The 27,331-nt window shown below is 49.6% G+C and overlaps 1 protein-coding gene across 3 annotated transcripts in view; it reads left to right on the top strand.

Moving 5' to 3' along the window:
- LOC138299194 (E3 ubiquitin-protein ligase TRIM39-like) overlaps positions 1-27,331 on the top strand; it is a 261,551-nt gene that overhangs the window by 211,669 nt on the left and 22,551 nt on the right. For all 3 annotated transcript variants that reach the window (XM_069237292.1, XM_069237294.1, XM_069237293.1), the window contains 2 exons: positions 10,070-10,090; positions 10,185-10,211. In XM_069237292.1, the coding sequence (XP_069093393.1) occupies positions 10,070-10,090; positions 10,185-10,211 (48 nt within the window). The remainder of the gene's footprint in view (positions 1-10,069; positions 10,091-10,184; positions 10,212-27,331) is intronic.

The following is a 27,331-nucleotide window of genomic DNA, read 5'->3' as shown; positions in this document are numbered from 1 at the left end:
TGCGACAGCACTCGTCTGACTTTTCACTGCCTGTAAATCAAATAAGGGCCTCAGTGTGATCCTAGGCAGAGATGTGTTTGGAAGCTGTGGAAAGAGAAAATGAGCAGAGAGATGTGAGAGCAAGAGGTTGCATTAGAAACGGAGTGCTAATGGAGAGAAGATATGCAAAGAAGAGCAGCAACAAGAGAATACATTGCAGATAATGTAATCGGAAGCAAGTTCTTAGAGAGGCACTGACTTGTTGGAAGGTTGGTCCGCAGAACTGTGCTGCTCTGAGAATCTTTAAAATAGACAGTTTTCCATGGGAGTACCCTGAGCAAATTAAAATATAGGAATATTTTGGGACTATGAGGAAGATTATAGATATCTGCTAGGTTTGTTGCACTAGATGTATTCCTAGTACACACTTTAAAGATGGGTTTCATTTCTTAATACACACTTTGAAGACGAGTTTCATTCGGTTAAAATGTTCAGGGCAGTACAGTAAATTATATTGTATTAAAGGAAAGCTGAGGAAATAGTTTGCACTCAGTGGAAGTTGTTCATGCCTCACTGCCTTTTGTGCTTCTTGTAATAAATGCAAAATTATTCAAAATCTAAAATGCATGCAGAGTAAATATTCATTGATTTGCAATAGATATATTTGGGCAATAAAACCACATTATTTCATAGAATTAAAGTGATTTTCTTTCTGATCTAATTGTGTCAATTGGCAAGTACATAAATTCGCCAATTCTGAAAGTAATAACAAGTGAGACAACTGTACTTACGGATTTGCCATTTCCGCAAATCTGGCACATAGTAAGCACTGCCCAGCATTAGACAAAAAGAAGCAACATTTTCACCTTACTATAGCATCCCTTTTACCCTTGTTTTTTCATATCTATGTATATAAATACACATATATATATATATATGTGTGTGTGTGTATATCTATATATATTTATATGTTCGATGGCATGTGTAGCTGCAGATACACATGCTGTGCACATCCCGCCATCTGGTGTTGGGCTCGGAGTGTTACAAGTTGTTTTTCTTCGAAGAAGTCTTTTCGAGTCACGAGACCGAGGGACTCCTCCCATTTCGACTCCATTGCGCATGGGCGTCGACTCCATCTTAGATTGTTTTTTTTCCGCCATCGGGTTCGGACGTGTTCCTTTTCGCTCCGTGTTTCGGGTCGGAAAGATAGTTAGAATCTCGGAAAAAACATCGGTATTGTTTGCGTTCGGTATCGGGTAGTTACAACAGATCGACACCGAATTTTGAAGAGCTCCGGTGGCCCTTCGGGTTTTTTTCGATCTCCCGTTGGGGCCTGGTCGGCCCGGCCACGTGTGACTTCAAGGCTGATGGAACGGACCCCATTCCGCTTCTGTCCAAAATGCCATAACAAGTATCCGTATACGGATCAGCATCTGGTCTGTAACTTGTGCTTGTCTCCAGAGCACAAGGAAGATACTTGTAAAGCCTGTCGAGCGTTTCGGTCGAGGAAGACATTAAGAGACCGAAGAGCCAGAAGACTGCAGATGGCGTCGACGCCGACAGGACAAGAGCGTTTCGAGGAGGAAGACGAAGCTTTCTCTATCCACGAGTCGGACTCGGAAGAGCTCAAGGCCGAAGAAATGCCGAAAACCGTGAGTAAGACGTCGAAACATAAGACTCACGAGAAGTCAACAAAAGCCCAGGGGACGCCACCGCCAACAGGCCATGGCTTAACCTCAAAAATTAGGTGACCGATCCAAGGCACCGAAAAAGGGCACGTTTGTGTCGAAGTCATCCGACTCCGGTCGAGATACCGCCACACAGCAATCTCGGACCCGAGACATCGGCTCAGAGAAATTTCGGTACCGGGACAGCGGCACCGAACAAGTTCGGCACCGAGACACCACCACGCCGAAAATTAAAAAGGTTTCTTCGGAGCCTAAAAAGACGTCCGAAAAAGTTTCGGTTCCGAAACATCCAGCCTCGGAGCCGAAAACAGGTTCCTATACAGAGGAACAAGGATTGTCCTCCCAAATGCAAAAGCATAGATTCGGAGAGGAACTTGAAGCAGTAGAGCCAGACTATACTCAAAGAAGGCTCCACATTCAAGAAGACACAGGGAAGATAACCACTCTTCCCCCAATTAAAATAAAAAGAAGACTTGCCTTTCAAGAAAGGGACAAGCAGCCACAGGCAAAGGTAGCAAGGAAAACAACTCCACCACCGTCTCCACCACCGTCAGTGCACACATCACCGGTAGCAACTCCTCCACTGATGCACTCCCCGACTCATACTACAATGAGTCAAGATGATCCGATGCATGGGACCTGTACGATGCTCCAGTATCGGACAACAGCCCAGACTCGTACCCTGCCAGGCCGTCCCCACCTGAGGACAGTACATCTTACACACAGGTGGTCGCAAGTGCAGCTGCTTTCCATAACGTCACCTTGCATTCCGAACCAATTGAGGATGACTTTTTGTTTAACACGCTATCCTCCACTCATAGCCAATATCAAAGCCTACCTATGCTCCCAGGAATGCTAAAACATTCAAAACAAATCTTTCAGGATCCTGTTAAAGGCCAAGCCATAACTCCAAGGGTGGAGAAAAAGTACAAGCCACCGCCAACAGATCCAGTTTATATTACAACGCAGTTAACACCAGACTCAGTAGTTGTCGGGGCAGCTCGTAAGAGAGCGAACTCTCATACCTCAGGGGACGCACCACCTCCAGACAAGGAGAGTCGCAAATTTGATGCTGCGGGAAAAAGGGTTGCAGCACAAGCAGCAAACCAATGGCGCATTGCCAATTCACAAGCACTTTTGTCAAGATACGATAGAGCTCACTGGGATGAGATGCAACATTTCATAGAACACCTACCCAAGGAGATCCAAAAAAGAGCACAGCAAGTGGTGGAAGAAGGACAAAGTATCTCTAATAATCAGATACGGTCTTCAATGGATGCAGCAGATACGGCTGCAAGGACAGTAAATACTGCGATAACAATAAGAAGGCACGCATGGCTGCGCACGTCAGGGTTCAAGCCGGAAATTCAACAAGCCGTGCTAAATATGCCATTTAATGAACAGCAGTTGTTTGTGCCGGAAGTCGACACTGCTATTGATAAACTCAAGAAAGACACTGATACAGCTAAAGCCATGGGCGCACTCTACTCCCCGCAGAGCAGAGGCACATTTCGCAAAACACCTTTTAGGGGAGGGTTTCGAGGGCAACCTACAGAAACCACAACATCACAAACAAGGCCCACTTACCAAAGCCAATATCAGCGGGAAGGTTTTTGGGGGCAATATAGAGGGGGACAATTCCAGAAAAATAGAGGAAAGTTCCAAAGCCCCAAAACTCCTCAAAATAAGCAGTGACTTACAAGTCACACATCCCCATCACATAACACCTGTGGGGGGGAGACTAAGCCAATTTTACAAACATTGGGAGGAGATAACAACAGATACTTGGGTACTAGCAATTATCCAGCATGGTTATTGCATAGCATTTCTCAAATTCCCTCCAACAGTCCCACCGAAAACACACAGTATGTCAAAACAACATATAGATCTTCTAGGATTAGAAGTTCAAGCATTGCTCCAAAAAGAAGCAATAGAATTAGTACCAAAACAAAAATTAAACACAGGAGCTTACTCACTGTATTTTCTAATACCCAAAAAAGACAAGACTCTAAGACCTATACTAGATCTCAGAATATTAAATACATACATCAAATCAGACCACTTTCACATGGTTACATTACAAGAAGTAATCCCACTGCTCAAACAACAAGACTACATGACAACACTGGATCTAAAGGATGCATATTTCCATATACCAATACATCCTTCACACAGAAAGTACCTAAGGTTTGTATTCCAAGGGATACATTACCAATTCAAAGGGTTGCCATTCGGAATAACAACTGCGCCAAGAGTTTTTACTAAATGTCTGGCAGTAGTAGCTGCACATATCAGAAGGCAGCAAATGCATGTGTTCCCGTACCTAGACGATTGGTTAATCAAAACCAACACGCAAATACAGTGTTCACAACACAGAAAATATGTCATAGAAACCCTACACAAACTAGGTTTCTCCATCAACTACCCAAAGTCACACCTTCTGCCGTGTCAAACACAGCAATACCTAGGGGCAACAATCAACACAGTAAAAGGGATTGCCACTCCAAGTCCACAAAGAGTTCAAACATTTCACAATGTAATACAAGCCATGTATCCAAACCAAAAGATACAGGTCAAAATGGTAATGAAACTGCTAGGCATGATGTCTTCATGCATAGCCATTGTCCCAAATGCAAGACTGCACATGCGGCCCTTACAACAGTGCCTAGCATCACAATGGTCACAAGCACAGGGTCAACTTCTAGATCTGGTGTTGATAGACCGCCAAACATACATCTCGCTTCAATGGTGGAACAGTATAAATTTAAACCAAGGGCGGCCTTTTCAAGACCCAGTGCCACAATACGTGATAACGACAGATGCATCCATGACAGGGTGGGGAGCACACCTCAATCAGCACAGCATCCAAGGACAATGGGACTCACAGCAAAGACAGTTTCATATAAATCACTTAGAACTGTTAGCGGTATTTCTAGCGCTGAAAGCATTTCAACCCATAATAACCCACAAATACATTCTTGTCAAAACAGACAACATGACAACAATGTATTACCTAAACAAACAGGGAGGGACACACTCGACACAGTTGTGTCTCCTGACACAAAAAATATGGCATTGGGCGATTCACAACCACATTCACCTAATAGCACAATTTATTCCAGGGATTCAGAATCAGTTAGCAGACAATCTCTCTCGGGATCACCAACAGATCCACGAATGGGAAATCCACCCCCAAATACTGAACACTTACTTCCAAATTTGGGGAACACCATAAATAGATCTATTTGCAACAAAGGAAAACTCAAAATGCCAAAACCGCGCATCCAGATACCCACAACATCAGTCTCAGGGCAATGCGCTATGGATGAACTGGTCAGGGATATATGCGTACGCTTTTCCCCCTCTCCCACTCCTTCCATATGTAGTAAACAAGTTGAGTCAAAACAAACTCAAACTCATACTAATAGCACCAACATGGGCAAGACAACCTTGGTACACAACACTACTAGACCTTTCAGTAGTACCTCATGTCAAACTACCAAACAGACCGGATCTGTTAACACAACACAAACAACAGATCAGACATCCAAATCCAGCATCGCTGAATCTAGCAATTTGGCTCCTGAAATCCTAGAAATCGGGCACTTAGACCTCACACAGGAATGTATGGAGGTCATAAGACAAGCTAGGAAGCCTAACACTAAACACTGCTATGCAAATAAGTTGAAAAGATTTGTTTATTACTGCCATAATAATCAAATTCAACCCTTACACGCATCTGCAAAAGATATAGTAGGATACTTACTACATTTGCAAAAGTCAAAACTAGCTTCCTCTTCCATAAAAATACATCTTACTGCAATTTCAGCTTACCTGCAAATTACGCACTCAACTTAATTATTTAGGATACCAGTCATAAAAGCATTTATGGAAGGCCTAAAGAGAATTATACCACCAAGAACACCACCAGTTCCTTCATGGAACCTCAACATTGTCTTAACACGACTCATGGGTCCACCTTTTGAGCCCATGCACTCTTGTGAAATGCAATACTTAACGTGGAAAGTTGCATTTTTAATTGCCATCACATCTCTAAGAAGAGTGAGTGAAATTCAAGCATTTACCATTCAAGAACCATTTATTCAAATACACAAAAATAAAGTAGTTCTACGGACAAATCCTAAATTTTTACCAAAAGTAATCTCACCGTTCCACTTGAATCAAACGGTAGAATTACCAGTGTTCTTCCCACAGCCAGATTCTGTAGCTGAAAGAGCACTACCTACATTAGACATCAAAAGTGCACTAATGTACTACATTGACAGAACCAAAATAATTCGAAGACAAAACAACGTTTTATTGCCTTTCAAAAACCTCATACAGGAAATCCAATTTCAAAACAAGGCATTGCTAGATGGATAGTTAAATGCATTCAAACCTGCTATCTTAAAGCTAAAAGAGAGCTGCCTATTACACCAAAGGCACACTCAACCAGAAAGAAAGGTGCTACCATGGCCTTTCTAGGAAATATTCCAATGAACGAAATATGTAAGGCAGCAACATGGTCTACGCCTCATACATTTACCAAGCACTACTGTGTAGAGGTGTTAACTGCACAACAGGCAACAGTAGGTCAAGCTGTACTAAGAACATTATTTCAAACTACTTCAATTCCTACAGGCTGAACCACCGCTTTTGGGGAGATAACTGCTTACTAGTCTATGCACAGCATGTGTATTTGCAGCTACACATGCCATCGAACGGAAAATGTCACTTACCCAGTGTACATCTGTTCGTGGCATTAGTCGCTGCAGATTCACATGCGCCCACCCGCCTCCCCGGGAGCCTGTAGCCGTTTAGAAGTAGATCTTGAACATTTGTACATTTGTAAATATATTACTTTAAAATTCATTATATACATACGTATTCACTCCATTGCATGGGCACTATTACTAGCATACACAACTCCTACCTCACCCTCTGCGGGGAAAACAATCTAAGATGGAGTCGATGCCCATGCGCAATGGAGTCGAAATGGGAGGAGTCCCTCAGTCTCGTGACTCGAAAAGACTTCTTCGAAGAAAAACAACTTGTAACACTCCGAGCCCAACACCAGATGGCGGGATGTGCACAGCATGTGAATCTGCAGCGACTAATGCCACGAACAGATGTACACTGGGTAAGTGACATTTTCCATATGTAGTTTAGTTCCTCGTTATCTACCTTTATCTGTTTAGTGCCTTGTTAGCTGCCCTTGTTTAGTGCCTCGTTAGCTGCCTTTATCTGTTTAGTGCCTTGTTAGCTGCCCTTGTTTAGTGCCTCGTTAGCTGCCTTTATCTGTTTAGTGTCTCCTTAGCTGCCTTTGTTATCTGCTTAGTGTCTTGTTAGCTGCCTTCGTTTAGCGCCTTGTTAGCTGCCTTGGTTATCTGTTTAGTGCCTCATTAGCCTTCATTATCTGTTTAGTGCCTTTGTTAGCTACTAGAGTCCCCGCTGCCTTTTTCCACCCTCAGCCTTCCTGCTCGCTTTGCCCGCCCCTCCCACTGCGCCCGCCCTACCCAGGACCTACTTAATGGTGATCACTGTGTGTCCATGCCACTGGCGTGCCAAAGGGTCACCAAAGCCAAGCCCGTCTGAGCCCATCCATGCATGGACCGCGCCCAGCGCCAGAACCCCTGGATCCACAGCACACCACCGGTACACCCCAGATGAGATCCTGAACCTCAGATGGAAGACTTTGAACACCAGCTGCAGCATCGCCTCCCCTCGATCCACAACTGCCACTTCTCCTGCAACATAGGAACCACCACAACCCCCACACGACCAACCCCCAGCGACAAACCTCAACTCCACTGCTCTCTACTCAGTGTTCAATCACTCTGCAAGCACGCCATAGATATATGGGACACCTTCACCATACTCTCTCCGGACGTAATGTTCATAACAGAAACCTGGCTCACCTCTGCATCTACACCAGACATCACAACCACAACGCCCCCAATACAGGATGCTCCACCACGACTGCCCCAACAGACACAGTGGAGGCATCGCTATTATACATAAGGGACTCACTCCACTGCACCACCTCGGACGATGACACTACTCCTGTCATGGAACATCTCAACTTCCAAATTAAACCAGATGCCAACACCACCATAAGAGGAACCCTCACCTACAGACCTCCGGACCGGACCTCATTGCCCTCCTGGCAGTCAACTCCAACCACTATATCTTTCCAAGGGGACCTGAACTTCCACCTAGAAGATCCGAACAACACCAGTTCCACCTCGCATCTGGAAAACATGAGCATCATGGGCCTCAATCAGCTGGTCACCTCCCCCGCCCACAGCGCAGGACACACACTAGACCTCATCTTCTCCACCAATGACAACCAAATTCTCTCACACCACTGAAGTGATATGTACTGACCACAACCTTGTACACTTCACCATCAACCTGCCACATGACGTCTCAAGAAGACCCCCTGCCCTCGCAGCCACAACTGGGAAAAAGTCACAGAAACCCACTGGATCACTTCCCACAATAACACCAGACCCAGCCCCGTTGACACCTTCGAACTTCACATGCAGAACGTCTTCAGCTGGGTAACCTCTGCTGCCGCCACTGCAACCCCTGGTAAACACCACCAGCAACAAACCCACCAAGAAAGCCACATGGTTCACCCCTGAACTCCAGACTGTCAAATAGCACTGCAGGAAACTAGAAAGACACTGGTGCTCCAACAAGACCCCTACCAACCTCCACTACTGCAAGACCTACCACCTCTGACTCCGGGGACACCAAGAAAGAAGCACTCACTACCCGTATTGAAGCCACCACCAACCACTTCAGGAAAATCTTTAACATTGTAAGAGAATTCTCCTGCCCCTCCACCACAATAAACACAATCCATCCCTCCCATACCCTCTACGACAAGCTACCAGACTACTTCCACACAAAATCTTTGACATCTACAGAAACTTTGAGACCCAGCCCACTGACCTCGACCCCCCCCCCACCCAAAACCCCCACCTTCAGATCTCCGAATGGAAGCAGCTCGCCACAGGGGACACCATCGCCAGTATGATCTTCATCCACTCCGGATCTTCCGCAGACACCCTGCCCGCAGCATCTATACAACCTAGGAAAAGAAGCAATCGGAACAGTCCTCATGGAAATCCTCAACACCTCCATCACCACCCACTACTGTCCCCAACTCCTGGAAACATGCAGAGGTCAAGTCACTACTGAAGAAACCCTCAGTTGACCCCAATGAGCTCGAAAAATACTACCCAATAGCGCACCTCCTGTTTCCCTCCAAAGTCCTGGAAAAAGCCATCAACCGCCAGCTCACAGATGACTTCAAACACAACAACTTACTCGACCCATCCCAATCCGGCTTCCGACTGAATCACAGACTGCCCGATCCACCAGAGCTCCTCCCTCAGTGCCTACATGACCCCGCTAACCGACATCGCCCATACCCACTGACCCAATTTCATATCTTACGCCGATGACACCCAGCTTGTCAACCTTGCAGATGATGCCACCTCCACACGAACTAACTTCCAGAACACCATGACTGACATCGCTGCCTGGATGAGGTCCTACTGCCTCAAGCTAAATTCAGACAAAACATAAATCCTCATCTTCGGAAACCAGCCTTCCCCCTGGGACGATAAGTGGTGGCCACCTCCCTGTGTCCTTCACCCGTGCCCACTAGCCATGTACGCAACCTCAGGATAATTCTGGACACTCACCTGACCATGAAACAACAGATGAATGCTGTCTCCTCGGCCTACTTCAACATCCTCTACATGATCTGCAAGATCTTCTGTTGGATACGCTTCGCCATCAGGAAGACTATCACACGGCCCTCATCGTCAGCCGCCTCGACTACGGCAATTCACTCTACGTCGGAGCCACCAAACAGCTCCTAAACTGCCAGAACACCGCTGCAAGACTTGTCCTCGACCTCCCCAGAAGAACCAGCATCACTCCCCACATCCGGGCCCTCCACTGGCTCCCCGTACCGGAAAGATGCTGCGTCAAGCTCCTCACCCATGCATACAAGGCCCTCCATGACTCCAGACCCACCTACATCAACAACCGCCTCACATTTCACCTGCCGATCAGAGAACTCCGCTCCGCCATCCTCACCCTGGCTCACATCTCCCACATTCACCGTGAACGTCCTGGAGGATACTCCTCCCACCTCGCTGCCAAAGTAGAAATAGTAATATCTGCTATGGTATGTCTTCCTTTTGTAGAAGATGCAAAACATCTGACTAGTGTTTGGTGGGAAAGGAGTGGAGCTAGGATTGGAGGGAAAAGTCAGGAAGAGTAAGTTAGAATGGTTTTGAAGTAGTAAGAAAAGACACTGAGAAATTGACTGTATTGCCATTTGCAATCTAATCTTTAGTTTCATTTTTTTTTTAAAACAGCAACATTTCCTGTAGAACTAGGTAAGATTAAAACAGAATAATACTGTTTTTTTTAAATTTGCTTTTGTTTTTATTTGGTTTGATTAACCCTATATGTTCTTCTTACTTCTTTCAGAGTGGAGATACATCAAAGCAAGTGCATGTAAGTAAAACAGATTCCAGTTGACAATCCCAGTCTATAAACCCTCCCTAGAGGCCGTCTGAAACTATTAGTCACAAGGAGGGACCTTATTGAGGCACAAAAGTAACCATCGCAATCTTGGGTCATACTGAGCCATGAGGTGTTAAAACAAACTGGGACCTGTTAGATCAATTGACAGGTTATGACAAAGTTGGGTCATACTGAGCTACATAAACCAGGGTCATACTAAGCCATGAGATGTGTTGTGCTAAACTGGGGCTATTTAGAGGAACCAGATAGGTTATGACAGCTTGGGGTCACACTGACCCATGTGTAGGGTTATGATACACTTGGGGGGGGGGGGGGAATACCAAGCTACAGGAAAGAATATGACAATTTCAGGCCATACTGACCACGGGAGGGATTATAATAACCCGTATGGAGGGGTTATGATAAGCTGCAGTCATACCTAGTCAAAGCAAGGGCTAGGATAGATTAGGATCCTTTTCAGACACCAGAGGTGCTTTTGCAAACTGAGTCACTATGTGGCATGCCTTAATTGGAGCCATGCACAGTTCCAGGGTAGTAACCTGATTGGCCTGGATTCCCGTTCCATATTTATTGTATCCGCATAGATGAATAATTTATAAAAAAATATTGTTGAAGTCTTCAGGCAGCTTTATGATCAAACCAGTTTTTAGAGACACATGGGGCCTGATTATGAGTTTGGCGGACGGTTTACACCGTCTCCCGAACATCCGACAGGGAAGTTGCCGCCATACTGGCTACCTCCCCGCCAGGCCTGTAGGAAACTGGCCCTTGTTGCAGTTACCCCCCCACCCCCACTTTTTGCCTGATATTGATGCTGACTTGACTGAGAGTGTGCTGGGATCCTGCTAACCAGGCCCCAGCACCAGTGTTCTTTCCCTAAAACTGTACCATTGTTTCCACAATTGCAACACCTCTGGCACATAGATAACTCCCTTGCAAACGGTATCAGTGGTACCAAGGGCACTTGGCTAGGGAGGGTCCCTAAGTGCTGCAGAGCATGTTTGCCACCCTAAGGAACCCCTCATCAAACACATGCACACTGCCAGTGCAGATTGTGTGTGTTGGTGGGGGGAAAAAAGGCAACGTCAACATGGCATCCCTCTCAGGGTGCCATGCCCACAAAACACTTCCTGTGGCATAGGTAAGTCACCCCTCTAGCAGGCCTAACAGACCTAAGGCAGGGTTCACTACACCACAGGTGAGGGCCTGAGCAATAGGCCCCTACAATGTCGAAGCCTATTCTTAGACATTGTAAGTGCAGTGTGGTCATATTAAGTATATGGTCTGGGAGTTATCATTATGAACTCCAGAGCTCCATAATGGCTTCACTGAATACTGGGAAGTTTGGTATTAAACTTCTCAGCACAAAAAACCCACACTGATGTCAGTGTTGGATTTATTCTAAAAAGCACACAGAGGGCATTTTAGAGATGCCTACCTGTATTTTACCCAATCCTCTAGTGTAGGGCTGACTGGTCTGTGCCAGCCTGCCACTAGCAGACAAGTTTCTGACCCCATGGGGTGCGGCCCTTTGTGCTCTCTGAGGCCAGAAACAAAGCCTTATCTGGGTGGAGGTGCTTCACACCGCCCCCCTGCAGGAACTGTAACACCTGGCGGTGAGCCTCAAAGGCTCAGACCTCCTGTTACAGTGCCCCAGGGCACTCCAGCTGGTGGAGATGCCCACCCCCGCCCCAGACAAAGCCCCACTTTTGGCAGCAAGTCCACTGGGAAACTTAGTGAAAGCAGGGAGCAGTGGCCACCTCAGCTGGGACCACCCCTAAAGTGTCCAGAGCTGAGGTGACGCCTACCTGCAGAATCCTCCATCTTAGTTTGGAGGAGAGGCACCAATAAGGTTAGGTTTGTGTCCCCCTCCGCAAAGGATTTGAGGTCTACTATCTCGTCCTCGATCGTGGATACCCGGTCTTCGGCCTCCTTGATACGACGCACTGCCAACCGGAGGTCCTGTCTGAGTAGGCCAACATCCTCCCGCACTTCGCCTGTTTTGGTCTTGACTGCTTGTTGCCAGGATTGAATCGCTTGGAGGATGGTGTCTAGCCCCTCCAATGCCGGCATCCCAGAGGTCGGGGCACTGCCCCCCTGGGGGTGCGAGTGAGTGCCATATTGATCAATTCATTGTTGTGTTGCGGGGGTTGCTTAGCACTTTTATCTTTCACCATAGGAGGGCTGGCAGGGGGCCAGAGGCACTCCAACGACTCCTTTTCCTCTTTGTGTGAAAGCCAGCGATTGCTCGGATGTGGGTCAAGCACCAGAGTTGGTAACTTGGCCTCCCGGCCCTTCATTTCTTTCGTGAATGTGAATGTTATCACCAGAGGTTGCCAATTCTCAGCTTTCTTCTCGTCACTAGGGGCTGGCTACCCAGCAGCCTCGCCTCTACGGTGTGTGGTGCCGTAGGAAAATGCCTCCCTTGGCATGGTTACCCCCTAACTTTTTGCCTTTTGTTGATGCCAGTTATGACTGAAAGTGTGCTGGGACCCTGCTAACCAGGCCCCAGCACCAGTGTTCTTTCCCTAAACTGTACCTTTATTCCCACAATTTGCCCAGCCCTGGCACACAGATAAGTTCCTTGTAACTGGTACCCTTGGTACCAAGGGCCTTGTGGCCAGGGACGGTCTCTAAGGGCTGCAGCATGTATTATGCCACCCTGGGGACCGCTCATTCAGCACATGCACACTGCCTCAAAGCTTGTGTGTGCTGGTAGAGAGAAAATAACTAAGTCGACATGGCACTCCTCTCAGGCATAGGTAAGTCACCCCTCTAGCAGGCCTTACAGCCCTAAGGCAGGGTGCAGTATACCACAGGTGAGGGCATAGTTGCATGAGCACTATCACCCCTACAGTGTCTAAGCCAAACCTTAGACATTGTAAGTGCAGGATAGCCATAAAGAGTATATGGTCTGGGAGTCTGTCATTTACGAACTCCACAGTTCCATAATGGCTACTCTGAAATCAGAGAAGTTTGGTATCACACTTCTCAGCACAATAAATGCTCACTGATGCCAGTGTGGAATTTATTGTATAATGCACACAGAGGGCATCTTAGAGATTCCCCCTGTATACCAGCCCAATTCCTAGTGTTAGGCTGACCAGTTCCTTCCAGCCTACCACAACCAGAAGAGTTTCTGGCCACACTCTGTGGCCAGGAACAAAGCCTGCACTGGATGGAGGTGCTTCTCACCTCCCCCTGCAGGAACTGTAACACCTAGCGGTGAGCCTCAAAGGCTCATGCCTGTTGGTACAGCACCCCAGGGCATCCCAGCTAGTGGAGATGCCCGCCCCTCCAGACACAGCCCCCACTTTTGGCGGCAAGTCCGGAGGAGATAATGAGAAAAACAAGGAGGAGTCACCCACCAGTCAGGACAGCCCCTAAGGTGTCCTGAGCTGAGTTGACCCCTGCCTTAAGGAATCATCCATCTTGGTTTTGGAGGATTCCCCCAATAGGAATAGGGATGTGTCCCCCTCCCCTCAGGGAGGAGGCACAAAGATGGTGTAGCCACCTTCGAGGGCAGGGGCCATTGGCTACTGCCCCCCCAGACCTAAATTCAGTATTTAGGGGCATCCCTGAACCCAGGAAATCAGATTCCTACAACCTACAACAACAAGAAGGACTGCTGACCTGAAAGCCCCGCAGAGACGACAGAGATGACAACTGACTTGGCCCCAGTCCTCCCGGCCTGTCTCCAGACTCAAAGAACCTGCACAGCGAGGCATCCAGCAGGACCAGCGACCACTGGGGACTCAGAGGACTGACTTGCACCTGAAGGACCAAGAACCTCCCGAAGACAGCGGCTCTGTCCAGAAACGGCAACAAAATTGCAACAAAGAAGGAACTTTAAAGAGACTCTCACTTCCCGACAGAAGCATGAGTCTTCACACTCTGCACCCGACGCCCCCGTCTCGAGTCCAGGACAACCAACACCGCAGAGAGGACTCCCAGGCGACTCCAACAACGTGGACACCCTGAGTCGACCTCCCTGCACCCCCACAGCGAAGCCTGCATAGAGGATCCAGAGGCTCCCCCTGACGGCGACTGCCTGGTAACAAAGGAACCCGACGCCTGGACCAAGCACTGCACCCGCAGCCCCCAGGACCAAGAGGAACCACCTACCAGTGCAGGAGTGACCAGCAGGCAGCCCTCATCCTAGCCCAGTCGGTGGCTGGCCCAAGAAGCCCCCCTGTGCCCTGCCTACATCGCCAGAGTGAACCCCTGGTCCCTCCATTGATTTCAATAGCACTTCCGACGCCTACTTTGCGCACTGCGCACTGTGTGCCGCCGAGGGTGTGTTTTGTGGGCTTGTGTGTGTCCCCCCCCAGTGCTCTACAAAACCCCCCTGGTCTTCTCCCCAAGGACGCAGGTACTTACCTGCTAGCAGACTGGAACCGGAGCACCCCTGTTCTCCATAGGCGCCTATGTGTTTTGGGCCCTCCTTTGACCTCTGCATCTGACCAGCCCTGTGTTGCTGGTGCTGTGGCTTTGGGTTTGCCTTGAACTCCCAACGGTGGACTGCCTATGCCCAGGAGACTGACTTTGTGAGTGCTTTACTTACCTGAGAAACTAACCGAAACGTACCTCCCCCAGGAACTGTTGATTTTTGCAGTGTCCACTTTTAAAATAGCTATTTGCCATTTTAACCAAAACACTGTGTACTACTGTTTTAAATCAAAGTTCTATACTTACCTTTGTGAAGTACCTTGCATTTTATGTACTTACTCAAATTTGAATCTTGTGGTTCTAAAATAAATCAAGAAAATACATTTTTCTATATAAAAACCTATTGGCCTGGAGTTAAGTCTTTGAGTGTGTGTTCCTCATTTATTGCCTGTGTGTGTACAACAAATGCTTAACACTACCCTCTGATAAGCCTACTGCTCGACCACACTACCACAAAATAGAGCATTAGTATTATCTAATTTTGTCGCTATCAGCCTCTAAGGGGAACCCTTGGACTCTGTGCACACTATCACTTTGAGATAGTATTTACAGAGCCATCTTCCTACAGGCGCTATACCCAGTTTCACCACTACCTGTCCTCTACATGCCCATGGTGGCTCAGCGGAGCGGGTCGGCCTCGTCGCCCAGTCCAGCTGCTGGGGCACTCCTCTCTCTGCCCTTTTCCCTTTCAGCTCAGATCACTGCCTGTTGCTGCCCCCCACTTAGGCCCTCATCATGACATTGGCGGTAAGTGATAAAGTGGCAGAAATAACGCCAATAGGCCGGTGGTAATCACCGCCAAATTATGACCATGGCTGTGAGAACTCCCATAGACAGCCAATATACCACACCATACGCCAGGGCGTTAACACCACGTACGCTGTCTGCCGCCATCAACAGCCAGGCGGAAGGCAAAGTACTGCCCAACATATTATGACACAGGAGACCGCCAGGATTCCCGGGGCGGTGCCAACGCCATCAAAAGCCTGGCGGAAACACATTACAGAAAACAAAAGGCTCACCTTCAGGGACACAGAGGATTCCGCCGCCACTATGGAACCGGAACTTCATGTCTTCCCGATGCTCATCTACGCCATGCTCCACCTGATACACCAACACCAACGAAGACGACGGCGATGAGTACAGCCACCTAGCACACAAGGGAGGGAGGGAGGAAAACGAGAGTGACACCCACACGCACAACAAACACCAGATACACACACACACACACACCATACACACAACCAGCTGCCGTAAACCAATCGCACACAACACACAGCACAATAAAACAAGGACCAGATCTCGGAAGTACTGAAAACGCATTAGCAAGGGAAAAGCCACCACATGAACCTGATATGTACAATTGTCTACAAAGGGCCAATGCCCAGTCTAAAGTACAAAGGGCCCACATGGCCACAGGGCACAGTCCAAGGCCCAACTTGTCACCTGACATCAACTGCACAGAACTCTGCGGGGCATCATTTTGCAAGTGGGCAGGCACCTCAGGGAATGGGGGCTGGGGCCACCTCAGCCAAAATCAGGAACTTTCCCATTGGTTCTGGAGGGGGCTCCATGCCCATTTCTTTGTGACGGGGAGTGCAGGGCCGCAGTCTCTCAGGTGGGTGACTCTCCCACTGGTTCTGGAAGGGGCTCCATGCCCATTTCTTTGTGCTGGGGAGTGCAAGGCCACAGTCCCTCAGGTGAGTGACTTGCCCACTGGTTCTGGAGGGGGCTCCATGACCACTTCTTTGTGCTGTGGGGTGCAAGGCACACTCTCTCAGGTGGGTGACTTGCCCACTGATTCTGGAGGGGGCTTCTTGTACAGCAGTCCCAGGAGGGTAGCCTACATGCCCTCTGCTGGAGGTGAGGGCTGCACTGTCTCATCTGAAGGTGAGGGCTACACTATGTCAGCAGGTGAAGATGCCTCCTGGGCAGCCTCTGCTGGAGGTGAGGGCTCTGTGACCACTGGTGGTGGTGGTATCATCCTGCCAGCCTCTGCTGGAGGTGAGGGCTGCACTGTCTCAGTGGGTGAAGGTGTAGCCTCTGCAGGAGGAGTGGGCTGCACTGCCTCACCTGGAGATGAGGGTTCCAGGACCACTGGTGGTGTGGTTTCATCCTGCCAGCCTCTGCTGGAGTAGAGGGCTTTTTCCCCTTCATGGCAGACGTCAAGGGCTTCTTCCCCTTCATGGCAGGAGGTGCGGCCTCCTTCCCCTTCATGGCAGGAGGTGCGGCCTCCTTCCCCTTCATGGCAGGAGTTGAGGGCTTCTTCCTTCATGGCAGCAGTCGAGGGCTTCTTCCCCTTCAAGGCAGTGGCTGTGGGATCCTTACTTTTCCTGGCTGGTGGAGTGGGAACCATCCCTGTCTTGCCTCCACGACTAGGAGGTACCACCACTGTCCGCGTAGACTGTTTGGCTGAGGTGCTGGACTGAGTCGTTGGGACCCTGCTCTTACTGGCAGGACAGGGGGGGTGAGGGGGAGGGAAGAGGTTCAGTTGGACAAGGAAAAGCTTTTTAGGGACGGTGGGACGGGAAGCAGGAGGAGGGATGGAAGTGGAGGTTGAGGGAGTGGTTGTTGGAGGAGTATGTCTGCTGGACTTAAGTACAGGTGCATGGGGAGTGTGCTGATGTGAGGTGGATGGCTGTTGGGTGTCTGAGTGCTTGCGTTTGTGACCTTTAGGAGGAGGAGGGACAGACAGGGTTGGAGAGGACACAGGGGACGCGTGCATGGATGTTGTGGAGGTGTCTGCTAGTGAGGTGTGTGTGCTGCTTGGTGTGGTGATGCTGGAGGTGGATGTTGAAGCAGTGCATGCAGGCGTGAGTGTGGACATGACTGTAAGGGAGGTGGAGGAGGGGGAGACAGTGGAGGCAGTGGATGTGGATGTGGTTGTGTCTTGTGGGTAGGACTGTCTGGTGTTTGCGTGAGTGCTTGTGTGTTGAAATGTGGTGCCTGAATGGCATTCACAAGGGTTGACTGCCCTACATAGATGGATCTCAGGAGGTGAATAGCCTCCTCACTCAGGGCAGCAGGGCTCACTGGGGCAGGACCAGAGGTGCCTGGGGCGAAGGAGATGCCCACCCTCCTATGTAAGCAGGCACGGGCAACTCGTTGAGGGGCTACTGGGAGTGGCGGCTGTACATGCAGAGGTGTCCACCACGACCAGGGAGCTTCCATCAGAGGATGTATCAGAGTCGGTGTTGTCACCTCCTGTCTCTGCCTTGGTGCTCCCCTCGCCCTCCGTCCCACTGGTTCCCACGGTGTCGGTGGTCTCTGCCTCCTGGGTCCTGTGGGATGCAGCTCCCTCTGTCGCCGGCGCCCCTGCTCCTCCATCAGATGATGCTAATGCACACATGGACAGGGTGACCGAAGATAAAGGGGTGGAGAGAGAAAGAGAACACTGGGTCAATTACTGCACCAACACCACTGTTGGCATACACAGCACCGTCACTCGCAGGGATGAGGAATGCACTGCCATTGATTTGGCTAGATGCCACAGCAAGACGAGGGCCAAACACCGCCAACTGCATGCCTCCTGGGACCTACGAAGCCCGGTCTGATATGGAATGCAACCTAGCTAGGTTACCTTGTTTTCCCTTTCAACCATTACCCTGGAGCTGGATCACGCTGCAATGTCTGGCCTGGCCTTAAGGGGCACCCACTAACTGACACACACCACCAAGTCCCATGCCACCTACCAATTATTGTAGTAATGCCCACTGTATTGACCCCCCATGTGGCTGCTGTGATGCCCTCTAGCGCCCATCCAGCTTTGGTTAGGCCACCGCCAGTATGCTGGCCATCGGGGGGTCAGGTTCCGACGGGCACCCCTTCTTTGATGGGAGGCCATACCCAGCTGGGCCTCCGCAGTCTGCCGTGCCCAGCGTCTCAGGTCCTCCCACTGTTTCCGACAGTGGGTGCTCTGCCTGCCCTAGACTGCCAGGCTCCACACGTCCTTGGCAATGCCATGCCACAATCCCTTCTTTTGATGTGCGCTGACCTGCAGAGGCGATACAGATGGGACGACACCATTACACATACAATCCAGCTTGTCACAGATATGGCCCACCAATCCCGTTTCCTTCACCATTGGCACACCTATCGCCCGGCGCACACCATGTACACCACCACATGACATCACCCCTCCATGACACGATGCTTGCGCACACATCTCCTTGCGTCCTTCACACATGCATCGTGTCCAAGGTGTACTCACCTGTTGGTCTGGACGGCCATACAGAAGTCCGTACTGGGGTAGGACCCCATTCACCAATCGCTCCAACTCCTCCGAAGTGAAAGCAGGGTCCCTTTCCTTGGTCACACGGGCCATGGAGGGTTCCAGACACAGGTCACAGCAGCACACCCAGTGTATATGTTCTCCTGTTGAAGGTCAGGAAACAAGTGAGGAATCAGATAGAAAATGGCGGTCACGTCCGCAGCAGTGTACACCGTCACCGCCAGCGCAGATCCCCATTGGCCACTGTGCTGCACAGAGTCCCATATTATCCAATGAGGAATTGCACGACCGTGCAAGACCGCCTTCTGCCGTGATGCCCAAAGTCGGCAGAGTTACCTCACTTCCACCTGTCCCTACATACAGGACAGGCGGTCGCCATGTCATGATGATGGACAACCATCAGATTTACCTTTACTGTGCCACTGCCTAGATTTGCACATACCTGTCATTCCCAATGTCCCAACACATAAATGCAACATGTACACTGAGGTTGTGGTTCCATTGTTCAAATTGTGACACCCTACTCACTCTTGTGTCCCTTAGAAACCTACCCCTGCGGATGAATGGGAGGAGAAGACGAACCCCCGTGTACAGACCCCTTGTGGACTTCGCTACACTGGAAGACAGGCACATAATACTCACCTATAGACTCGATAGGGCCACAATCACAGAGCTGTGTGCCCGATTGGAGCCTGACCTGATATCAGCTATCAGTCATCCCACTGGGATCCCCCCTCTTGTGCAAGTGCTATCAGTGCTCCATTTCCTGGCAACTGGTTCTTTCCAAGTGACAATGGACTTGGCAGCTGGACTGTCACAACCAATGTTTTCTATAGTGCTGGCAAGGGTCTTGTCTGCCCTGGTGAAACACCTGTGCAGCTACATTGCTTTCCCCCAGGTGGAAGATTTGGCCACTGTAAAGGCAGGATTCTATGCAATGGGTCATATCCCCAATCTAATTGGTGTGATTAATGGTACACATATTGCGTTAGTCCCCCCCTGCCAGAATGAACAGGTGTTCAGGAATCGTAAGAGTTTCCACTCACTGAATGTGCAAATGGTTTGCCTGGTGGACCAGTACATCTCCCATGTCACTGCCAAGTATCCTGGGTCGGTTCATGACGCCTTCGTCCTGAGGAATAGCAGCATCCCAAATGTGATGGCCCAACTACAGAGGCACAGGGTGTGGCTAATAGGTGAGCCAGATCCCCCACCCACTGTATGTCAATGTATGCCTTCAGGTGTTCTTCCTATAGGATTGTGTAAGGCTAAATGTTGTCCCTCAATACTTGCAGGTGACTCTGGCTACCCAAACCTATCGTGGCTGCTGACCCGTGTGAGGAATGCCAGGACAGGGGCTGAGGACTGTTATAATGAGGCACATGGACGAACCAGAAGAATAATGGAGTGGACCTTCGGCCTCCTGATGGCCAGGTTCAGGTGCCTCCATCTAACAGGTGGATCCCGGTGCTACTCACCGGGAAGGTCTGCCAGATAGAGGTGGCATGCTGCATGTTGCACAACCTGGCCCTCAGACAACATGTGCCTTTTCTGCAGGAGGAGGGGACTGGAGTTGACCCTGTGGCAGCAGTGGACCCTGAGGACAGTGAGGATGAGGAGGCAGAGGATGAGGATGAGGATGAGGACAACAGAAGATCAGTTATACGACAATACTTCCAATGACAAACAGGTGAGACAGTGGAACTGAACATTACTCTGACTATTGATTTATCTGTGTGCCTGTGGCATGATGGCATTCACTTCCTTTGCATATCAACTTGCTGTCACCTATGGCTTTTCATTTTCCAGATGTTGGTGATATGACAACATTGTCCTGATGTGATCACTACAGACAGTTCCAGGTCATTATTTGTTAGCTATCACAGTGTTCACATCATTTGCACTCGATGTGACCATTCCCACAATGCACATTTAAGGCACATAAAACAGTGTTACTCTAATTGTGTTCAAGGGTGTTTATTGTAGTGCTATAAAATTGAGGGATAAGTGCGATGAAATGGGGTGATGGTGGATGAAAGTCCAGGATATTGTTTCAGTCAGTTTGTAGCACAGGTCCAGTGTCCAAGGGGCAATAGGAAGGGGAGCAATGGTAGTTAAAAGTGGACAAGGTGACAGGGTGGGACACAAGGGGGACAATCAGGAGAGTCTCATTTCCTGGCAGTGGTCTTGGTCTTGGCAAGTGTCTCTGGCTTTTGTCTTGTTCGCAGGGAACATTTGTGGGGTGGTTCACCTTCTGCAGGGGCAGGGGTGCTGGTGGCCTGTGGGTCCTGTGGCGGGGCCTCCTGTCCACTAGCTGCAGCGGAAGTCAAGGGCTGGTCAATAGACTGGCTAGTGGTAGGGGCCCGCTGCTGTGCAGTCCATTCCCTCATGATGTTGGCCATGTCTGCCAGCACCCCTGCTATGGCGATCATGGTGGTGTTGAGGGCCTGCACGTCCTCACAGATCTCTGGATGGTGTTCCTCCTGCAGCTGCTTGTTCTCCTGCATGTTGTTCAGGAGCTGGCCCATCGTGTCTTTGGATTGTTGGTAGGTACCCAGGACATTGGTGAGTGCCTCCTGGAGAGTCAGTTCCCTGGGCCTGTCCTCCCCCTGGCGCACGACGGTCCTGCCAGCCTCCCTGTTGCCCTGTGCCCCTGTCCCCTGAACGGTGTTCCCATTGCCACTGACCCCAGGTCCCTGATTGTCTTGGCTATGAGGTGTGGACTGGGGTCCCTGTACAGGTGGGCAGACTGCTGATTGACGTGTCCTGGGGACAGAGGTGTGGGTACGCTGGGTGGGTGCTGTGGTGTTGTAACTGATGGGGGAGGCTCTGTGGTGGATTGGGAGTGGGCTGGGGTGACCGAGTGTCACTGATGGGCCAAGCTGTTGATCCAGATCCTGGAGTCCAGAGTTACTGTCATCACTGGGTGCATCTTCTGTTGGGGGACTGGATAGTCGTGGCACCTCCTCTCCACTGAGATTGGCTGGGGCACCTGTGGGGATGTAAGTGATGTATGATGCCTCATGCCTATGACATGTTGTACATACCTATCTTACCCTCTATGGTTGCTTTTGCCCTTCCACCTTTGATTGTCTATGGTGACGTATTGTGGGATTGTTAATTCCCCTATGCTGTGCATGCTTTGTTGATGGGTGGCCCAGGAGGGCTGGGTGGGCGGTCCATGCATTGGTATGGCATGCAGGATTAGGCATTGGGGTTAGTCATATGTGTAGGTGGTGTGTGTGGGATGGAGTGGAGTGATGGGAGTGAGGGGTGTGATGGCATGCAGGTATGGGGGTGATAAGTGGTAAATGTTGACTTACCAGTGTCCAGTCCTCCGGCTACTCCAGCGAGCCCCTCAGGATGCAGTAATGCCAAGACTTGCTCCCCCTATGCTGTGAGCTGCGGAGGAGGAGGTGGGGGTCCACTGCAAGTCCTCTGTATGGCGAGCTGGTGCCTTGCTGCCACCAAACGCACCTTCCCCCGTAGGTCGTTCCACTTCTTGCTGATGTCGTCTCTTGTTCTTGGATGCTGTCCCACGGCGTTAACCCTGTCCACAATACTCTGCCATAGCTCCATCTTCCTTGCAATGGATATCTACTGAACCTGTGCTCCAAAGAGCTGTGGCTCTACCCTGACTATTTCCTCCACCATGACCCGCAACTCCTCATCTGTGAAACGGGGGTGCCTTTGTGGGGCCATGGGTGTTGTGTGTGTAAGTGTGTGGGTGTTGGGTAGTGTGATTGAGTGTGCGTAGTGAAGTGCATGAGGGATGTATGGGTGTTTGTGTATTTGCACAGTGGTCTTGATGTCTGTCTGGTGGCAACGATTTGTATTCGTAAAGGGTTGTGGGTAATGTGGGTGTTTGTTTTATAGCGGTGTGAGTGGGTGGGTGGGTGTGGTGTGTGTATGGGTGTCAGGTGTGTGTTGTTTGAATTGGCCAATGTTGTGTAGTTTAGTAGTTGGGTGTCCATTCTGAGCGCGGCGGTGTGTACCGCCAATGGTTTACCACCATTAAATGTCCGCCGTGGTGATTCTTGGCTCATGATGTGGTGGGCGTTGTTATGGTGGCTTAAGAGTATAGGTGTTTGGACTAACAGTTTAACACTGACCTTTGGGCTGGCGGATTTGTGTATGTGGCTGTATTCTGTCGGTTTGGTGTGTGTGTCGTAATATTCGCCACCGCGGCAGTATGTTGGCGGCAGTCAGCGTGGCGGTAAGCGTTTTTTACCGCCAGTGTCATGATGAGGGCCTTAATTTCTCGTTCCGGATTCTAGATGGACGCAGTTATCTTAAGTTCTCCCTTAGTTGCACTTCACCTTGGATGCCAGGCAATAAAGTGCTGCCTCAGCCTGCGCCCATCTCGCCGAAGCCTCGGCTGCTCCGTCTCGTCCTTATCACCGGATGGGGGATCTGTCTTCGCCCTGGAGGCCTCTGCGTGGGTCCTGCTCCGCCGCCACCGCCGGGCCCCAGTATCCATCGCAGCTCCGGCTCTTCTCACTGGCTCATGTGGGCCCTGGTTTTGTCCCCACTCACTTTGTGTTGCAGGCCGTGCCTGGCACTTCTTGCAGGGCCTCCTCACTCAACAAGCCCCCAGGGCCTATCGCCGCCGCTGCCCCTCGGGTGCCCAAAAAACTCCCGGCCAGCGCTCCCCCAGTGTGGCCCAGGCCGATCTCCCAGGGGTGAGGGGATTATGCTGCCCTCCTGCTCTCTTTGGCCGTTGGGTGTATTGTATTGGCTGGGCCCCTCTTCAATAGTTGTTTCCCTCACTGGGGCCCCTCTCCCCAACTCACTGCATCCTCCGGGCCTGCTGTTCTCTCCCGGGCCACGTGCGACAACTGCAGCCCGAGCCGGTCTCCACGGGTCAGCAGGCCCACTTCATGTGTCCGTTTACCGCCGGCACCTGGCTGAGCACACCACTCAGGCCCTAACTCTCTTGGGCACTTCTTTTGCCGAGGACCGCATCACACACACAGCCGGATCACCAGACGCACTCAGCTCATCCTGCAGTCGCTGCTTCAGTGGTGTGAGACCCACCTCCTCAGCTCTCTGATCCAGCCAGCTGCTTCGGGATGCCCGACCCAGTGGTTGCCGCACCTCTGCCCACCGATCTACTCAGTCCTTACATGCCCTCCCGCTCCATCTCCTCACCACCGGGGGGTGCCCCACATCCCTCTCCGTGGCCGCCGTACGTAGTCTTGGCCTGGCTGCTCCACTTAGGCCAACGGGCCTAGTAGTGCCTCCGCCCGGGCCTCCACTCCTTTCATCATCGCTCTCACCGGGGTCTCCTCCTCAGCGCACCGCACTCACCGGGCACATTCCAATTTCCACGGCCCTAGACCGGGGCCGCCTGCACGGGAGCAGCTTCCTCGGGCCCTTGACCCGATCGGGCTTTACAGGCCAGCCCGGCCCGGCAGCCGCTGCTCCTGCTGCCCTCTGTCTCTGTTGGCTGCTTCTAGCCCCATAGATTCTTCTGTGTGCATTCTAGATACAATTGGGCAGCGGGACAGTGGGGCTTTTCCAGGCGGATTACGGAGGGGTCCGAAGCACTCTTAGAGTGCGACCATCATCTTGACGCCCGAAGCCACGCCCCTCGCACTGTCAACTTTTAAAACTGATTATTGCCATTTATTCAAAAACTGTACGACTTGCCGATTTCAATCAAAGTGATATTGCTACATATGTGAAATACATGTTTATTGATGTACTTACCTGCAACTTCAATCTTGTGGTTCTAGAAACAATAGGTCTGGAGTTAAGTCATTGAGTGTGTGCTTCTCCTATTGTCTGTGTGTGTACAACAAATGCTTTGCACTACCCTCTGATAAGCCTAACTGCTCAACCACAATACCACAAAAGAGAGCATTAGTATTATCTACTTTAGCCTCTGTTAAGCCTCTGGGGAACCCCTGGACTTTGTGCACACTGTATGTCATTTAGTATATAGAGAGCCAGCCTCCTACCGGGTCCATTAAGAGTTTCCCGCTAGGTCAGTGGGCGGAAACTGGCCTAGTGGGAAACAGCCTAAAGCATTGTCTCAGGCTCGTAATTGAGCCGGCAGCAATGCTGTAGGATGCCGGGTGCACCAGCACCCTTGCATTGTTCACTGTCTGCAAAGCAGACAGTAAACATTGTGATGGTGCTGGCCAGGAGGACCCCTGCGCTGTCCATGCCAAGTGCATGGGTAGTGCAGCGGCTCCTCTGGGGGCCCCCTGCACCCGTTTGCTGCCAACCTTTTGATGGCTGTGTACTGCCATCAAATGGCTGGCAGAGAACGAGGTCATAATCCCCAGGGTAGTGCTGCTTGCAGTGCTGCCCTGGCGGATTAGGGCCACTGCAAATGCCAGACCGCCGGGATCCTGGCAGTGCTGGCAGTCCCAACGCAACACGACCTTCATAGGTAAAATATGGCGCTGGGACCGCCGCATTGGCGGTATTCCGACCGACATCCGCAAGTCTTGTAATGGGGGCCATTGTCTCAATTGACAAAGAGACATTGACCCCATGGTTTTTTAGTTTAACCCAAACAATTCCACTCTTGAGAATAAAATAGAAAGAAAACATAACAAATGGAAATAAAGAAAGCATGAAGACCATACCATTAGACCCAGTACTCCTGTGACTGTTTTTTCAGCAAATATGCTATTGTGATTTAGTAGCACAACTAATCTGGGAATCTATAACTTGGCATAGAAAGAAAATGACTTGATTTCAGGTGTTTTTATCTGGGAAAGCCTCACATTGAATCTAGATAGATTTTCACAGTTTTTTCGGAGTGTAAGATGAATTAGGGTTATTGATATAATACTGGTATTTATTACTAGTTAATATTGTCTAGGTGAACAAAATAGTTGCCAGTCTGAACCAATGTAAGAAAATGAAAATACCCTGTTACCCTTCTTTGATGTGTCTGTAAAAACCTAGTAAGATTTTTGACTGAGTGAATCCTGCTTCTATTCTTTCACTGCTAAGTCTTTTCCTTTCAATTGTCTGGGGTTTATCATCCATATAATCTAGTTTTGATTCTAATTTATTGAATAAGTTATCAGGCATATGAGAAAATCTCTCTTTTTTTGTGTTCACCTTCATATTTGGCTGACTAGTATTGGTGTTTTTTTTTTTTTACTCAACACATGGTTTAGTGAATCCTAGTTTGTTTTAATGGGATAACAGGAATTAGCTTAGCCTTTGGCTTGCAGACTTGTGCCCCGTCACCTCATGACTTTTAACTTACTTAGCTTGCTCTGTCTTAGCCCATTTAATTATTTAATTCTTCTGAGATGGCTGCCTTGTTTATAGTTAGGCCATTTGTTATGATTTGCATTATCGGTGCTACCGCGCTAAGACGTCAAGATCAAGTGACAAAGACAAACAAACTGTAGGTGTTCACATTAGGTACTTTCCCTCTTCATGCTTTTTAGGGAATTGTGTATATTAATTGCCGTCCCAAGCATGACTGTTATCTATTGTTTGGGAACACACCTACGTCAGGGGTCCAAGTAGATCTGTATAAATGCACCACATTTTAGACAGATAGTCAGAGGGATTCCGACCAGATGCCATCGCTGTCATCGCTACTATTGATGCTGCACGTCGCCTTGACGCTGACCCAGTCTTCGTGTCCCTGCGGAGTCTGAGATAGAGACCTCATTTCAAGGTAACGAGGGTTGGAGGCTCTTCTCATGGACATGGCATTGGCAGATTAGGTTTAACATACCCAGCTCTCCTTTAGGTAGGAGGTTAGGCCTATCATGATAGGGTATTAGGACATATTACACACTTTTTGTCTTTTCATGTTATTGCAAGATGGTGGGGGTCTTTGTAATAATGACTTTTGTCTTTACCATTCTGTTTCTTGCACTTTTCATTATCCTAATCATTGCAGCCCATGCAACTTATCGTAGATTGCAGTTGCGTTAAATAAAGACTATTGAAACCTTACTGCATCTTCTTCATTGCCTGTGTTTGATTGAGACATGATGTGTCTGTGAGAAAGGGGTAATCTCCGTTTAACCACGACACTCCCTGTGATGTCATACTCTTGAGTCCATGCGTAAATGCTGCCACATTTTACTCTTTGGGTTTTTGGTGACTTGCTGCTAGTGAGCTGGAAGGGTTAGGACGACAGTTGCGACTTGTTGTAGGATAGGCATAGTTGCCCACAAACATAAGTACTGTCATACTTAAACCAGCAATCTTGCCTAGAGCAAGAGTCCAACTACAACAACAGTGACCCTCTGTCTAGTCACCAGTGTATTTTCGATGAACCCTAAAAGATTGTAAAATTGTCTAAACGCTTTTTCCCTCATTATGACATTGGCGGTAAGTACCGCTTACCGCCATGCTGACTGCCGCCGCAGCAGATTACTGCCACCCAAATTATGACCCACACATAGCAATCCGTCACTGT

This window comes from Pleurodeles waltl, chromosome 6 (assembly GCF_031143425.1).
Source record: "Pleurodeles waltl isolate 20211129_DDA chromosome 6, aPleWal1.hap1.20221129, whole genome shotgun sequence".
NCBI lineage: Eukaryota > Metazoa > Chordata > Amphibia > Caudata > Salamandridae > Pleurodeles > Pleurodeles waltl.
This window is presented reverse-complemented; position numbering and strand designations above follow the sequence as displayed.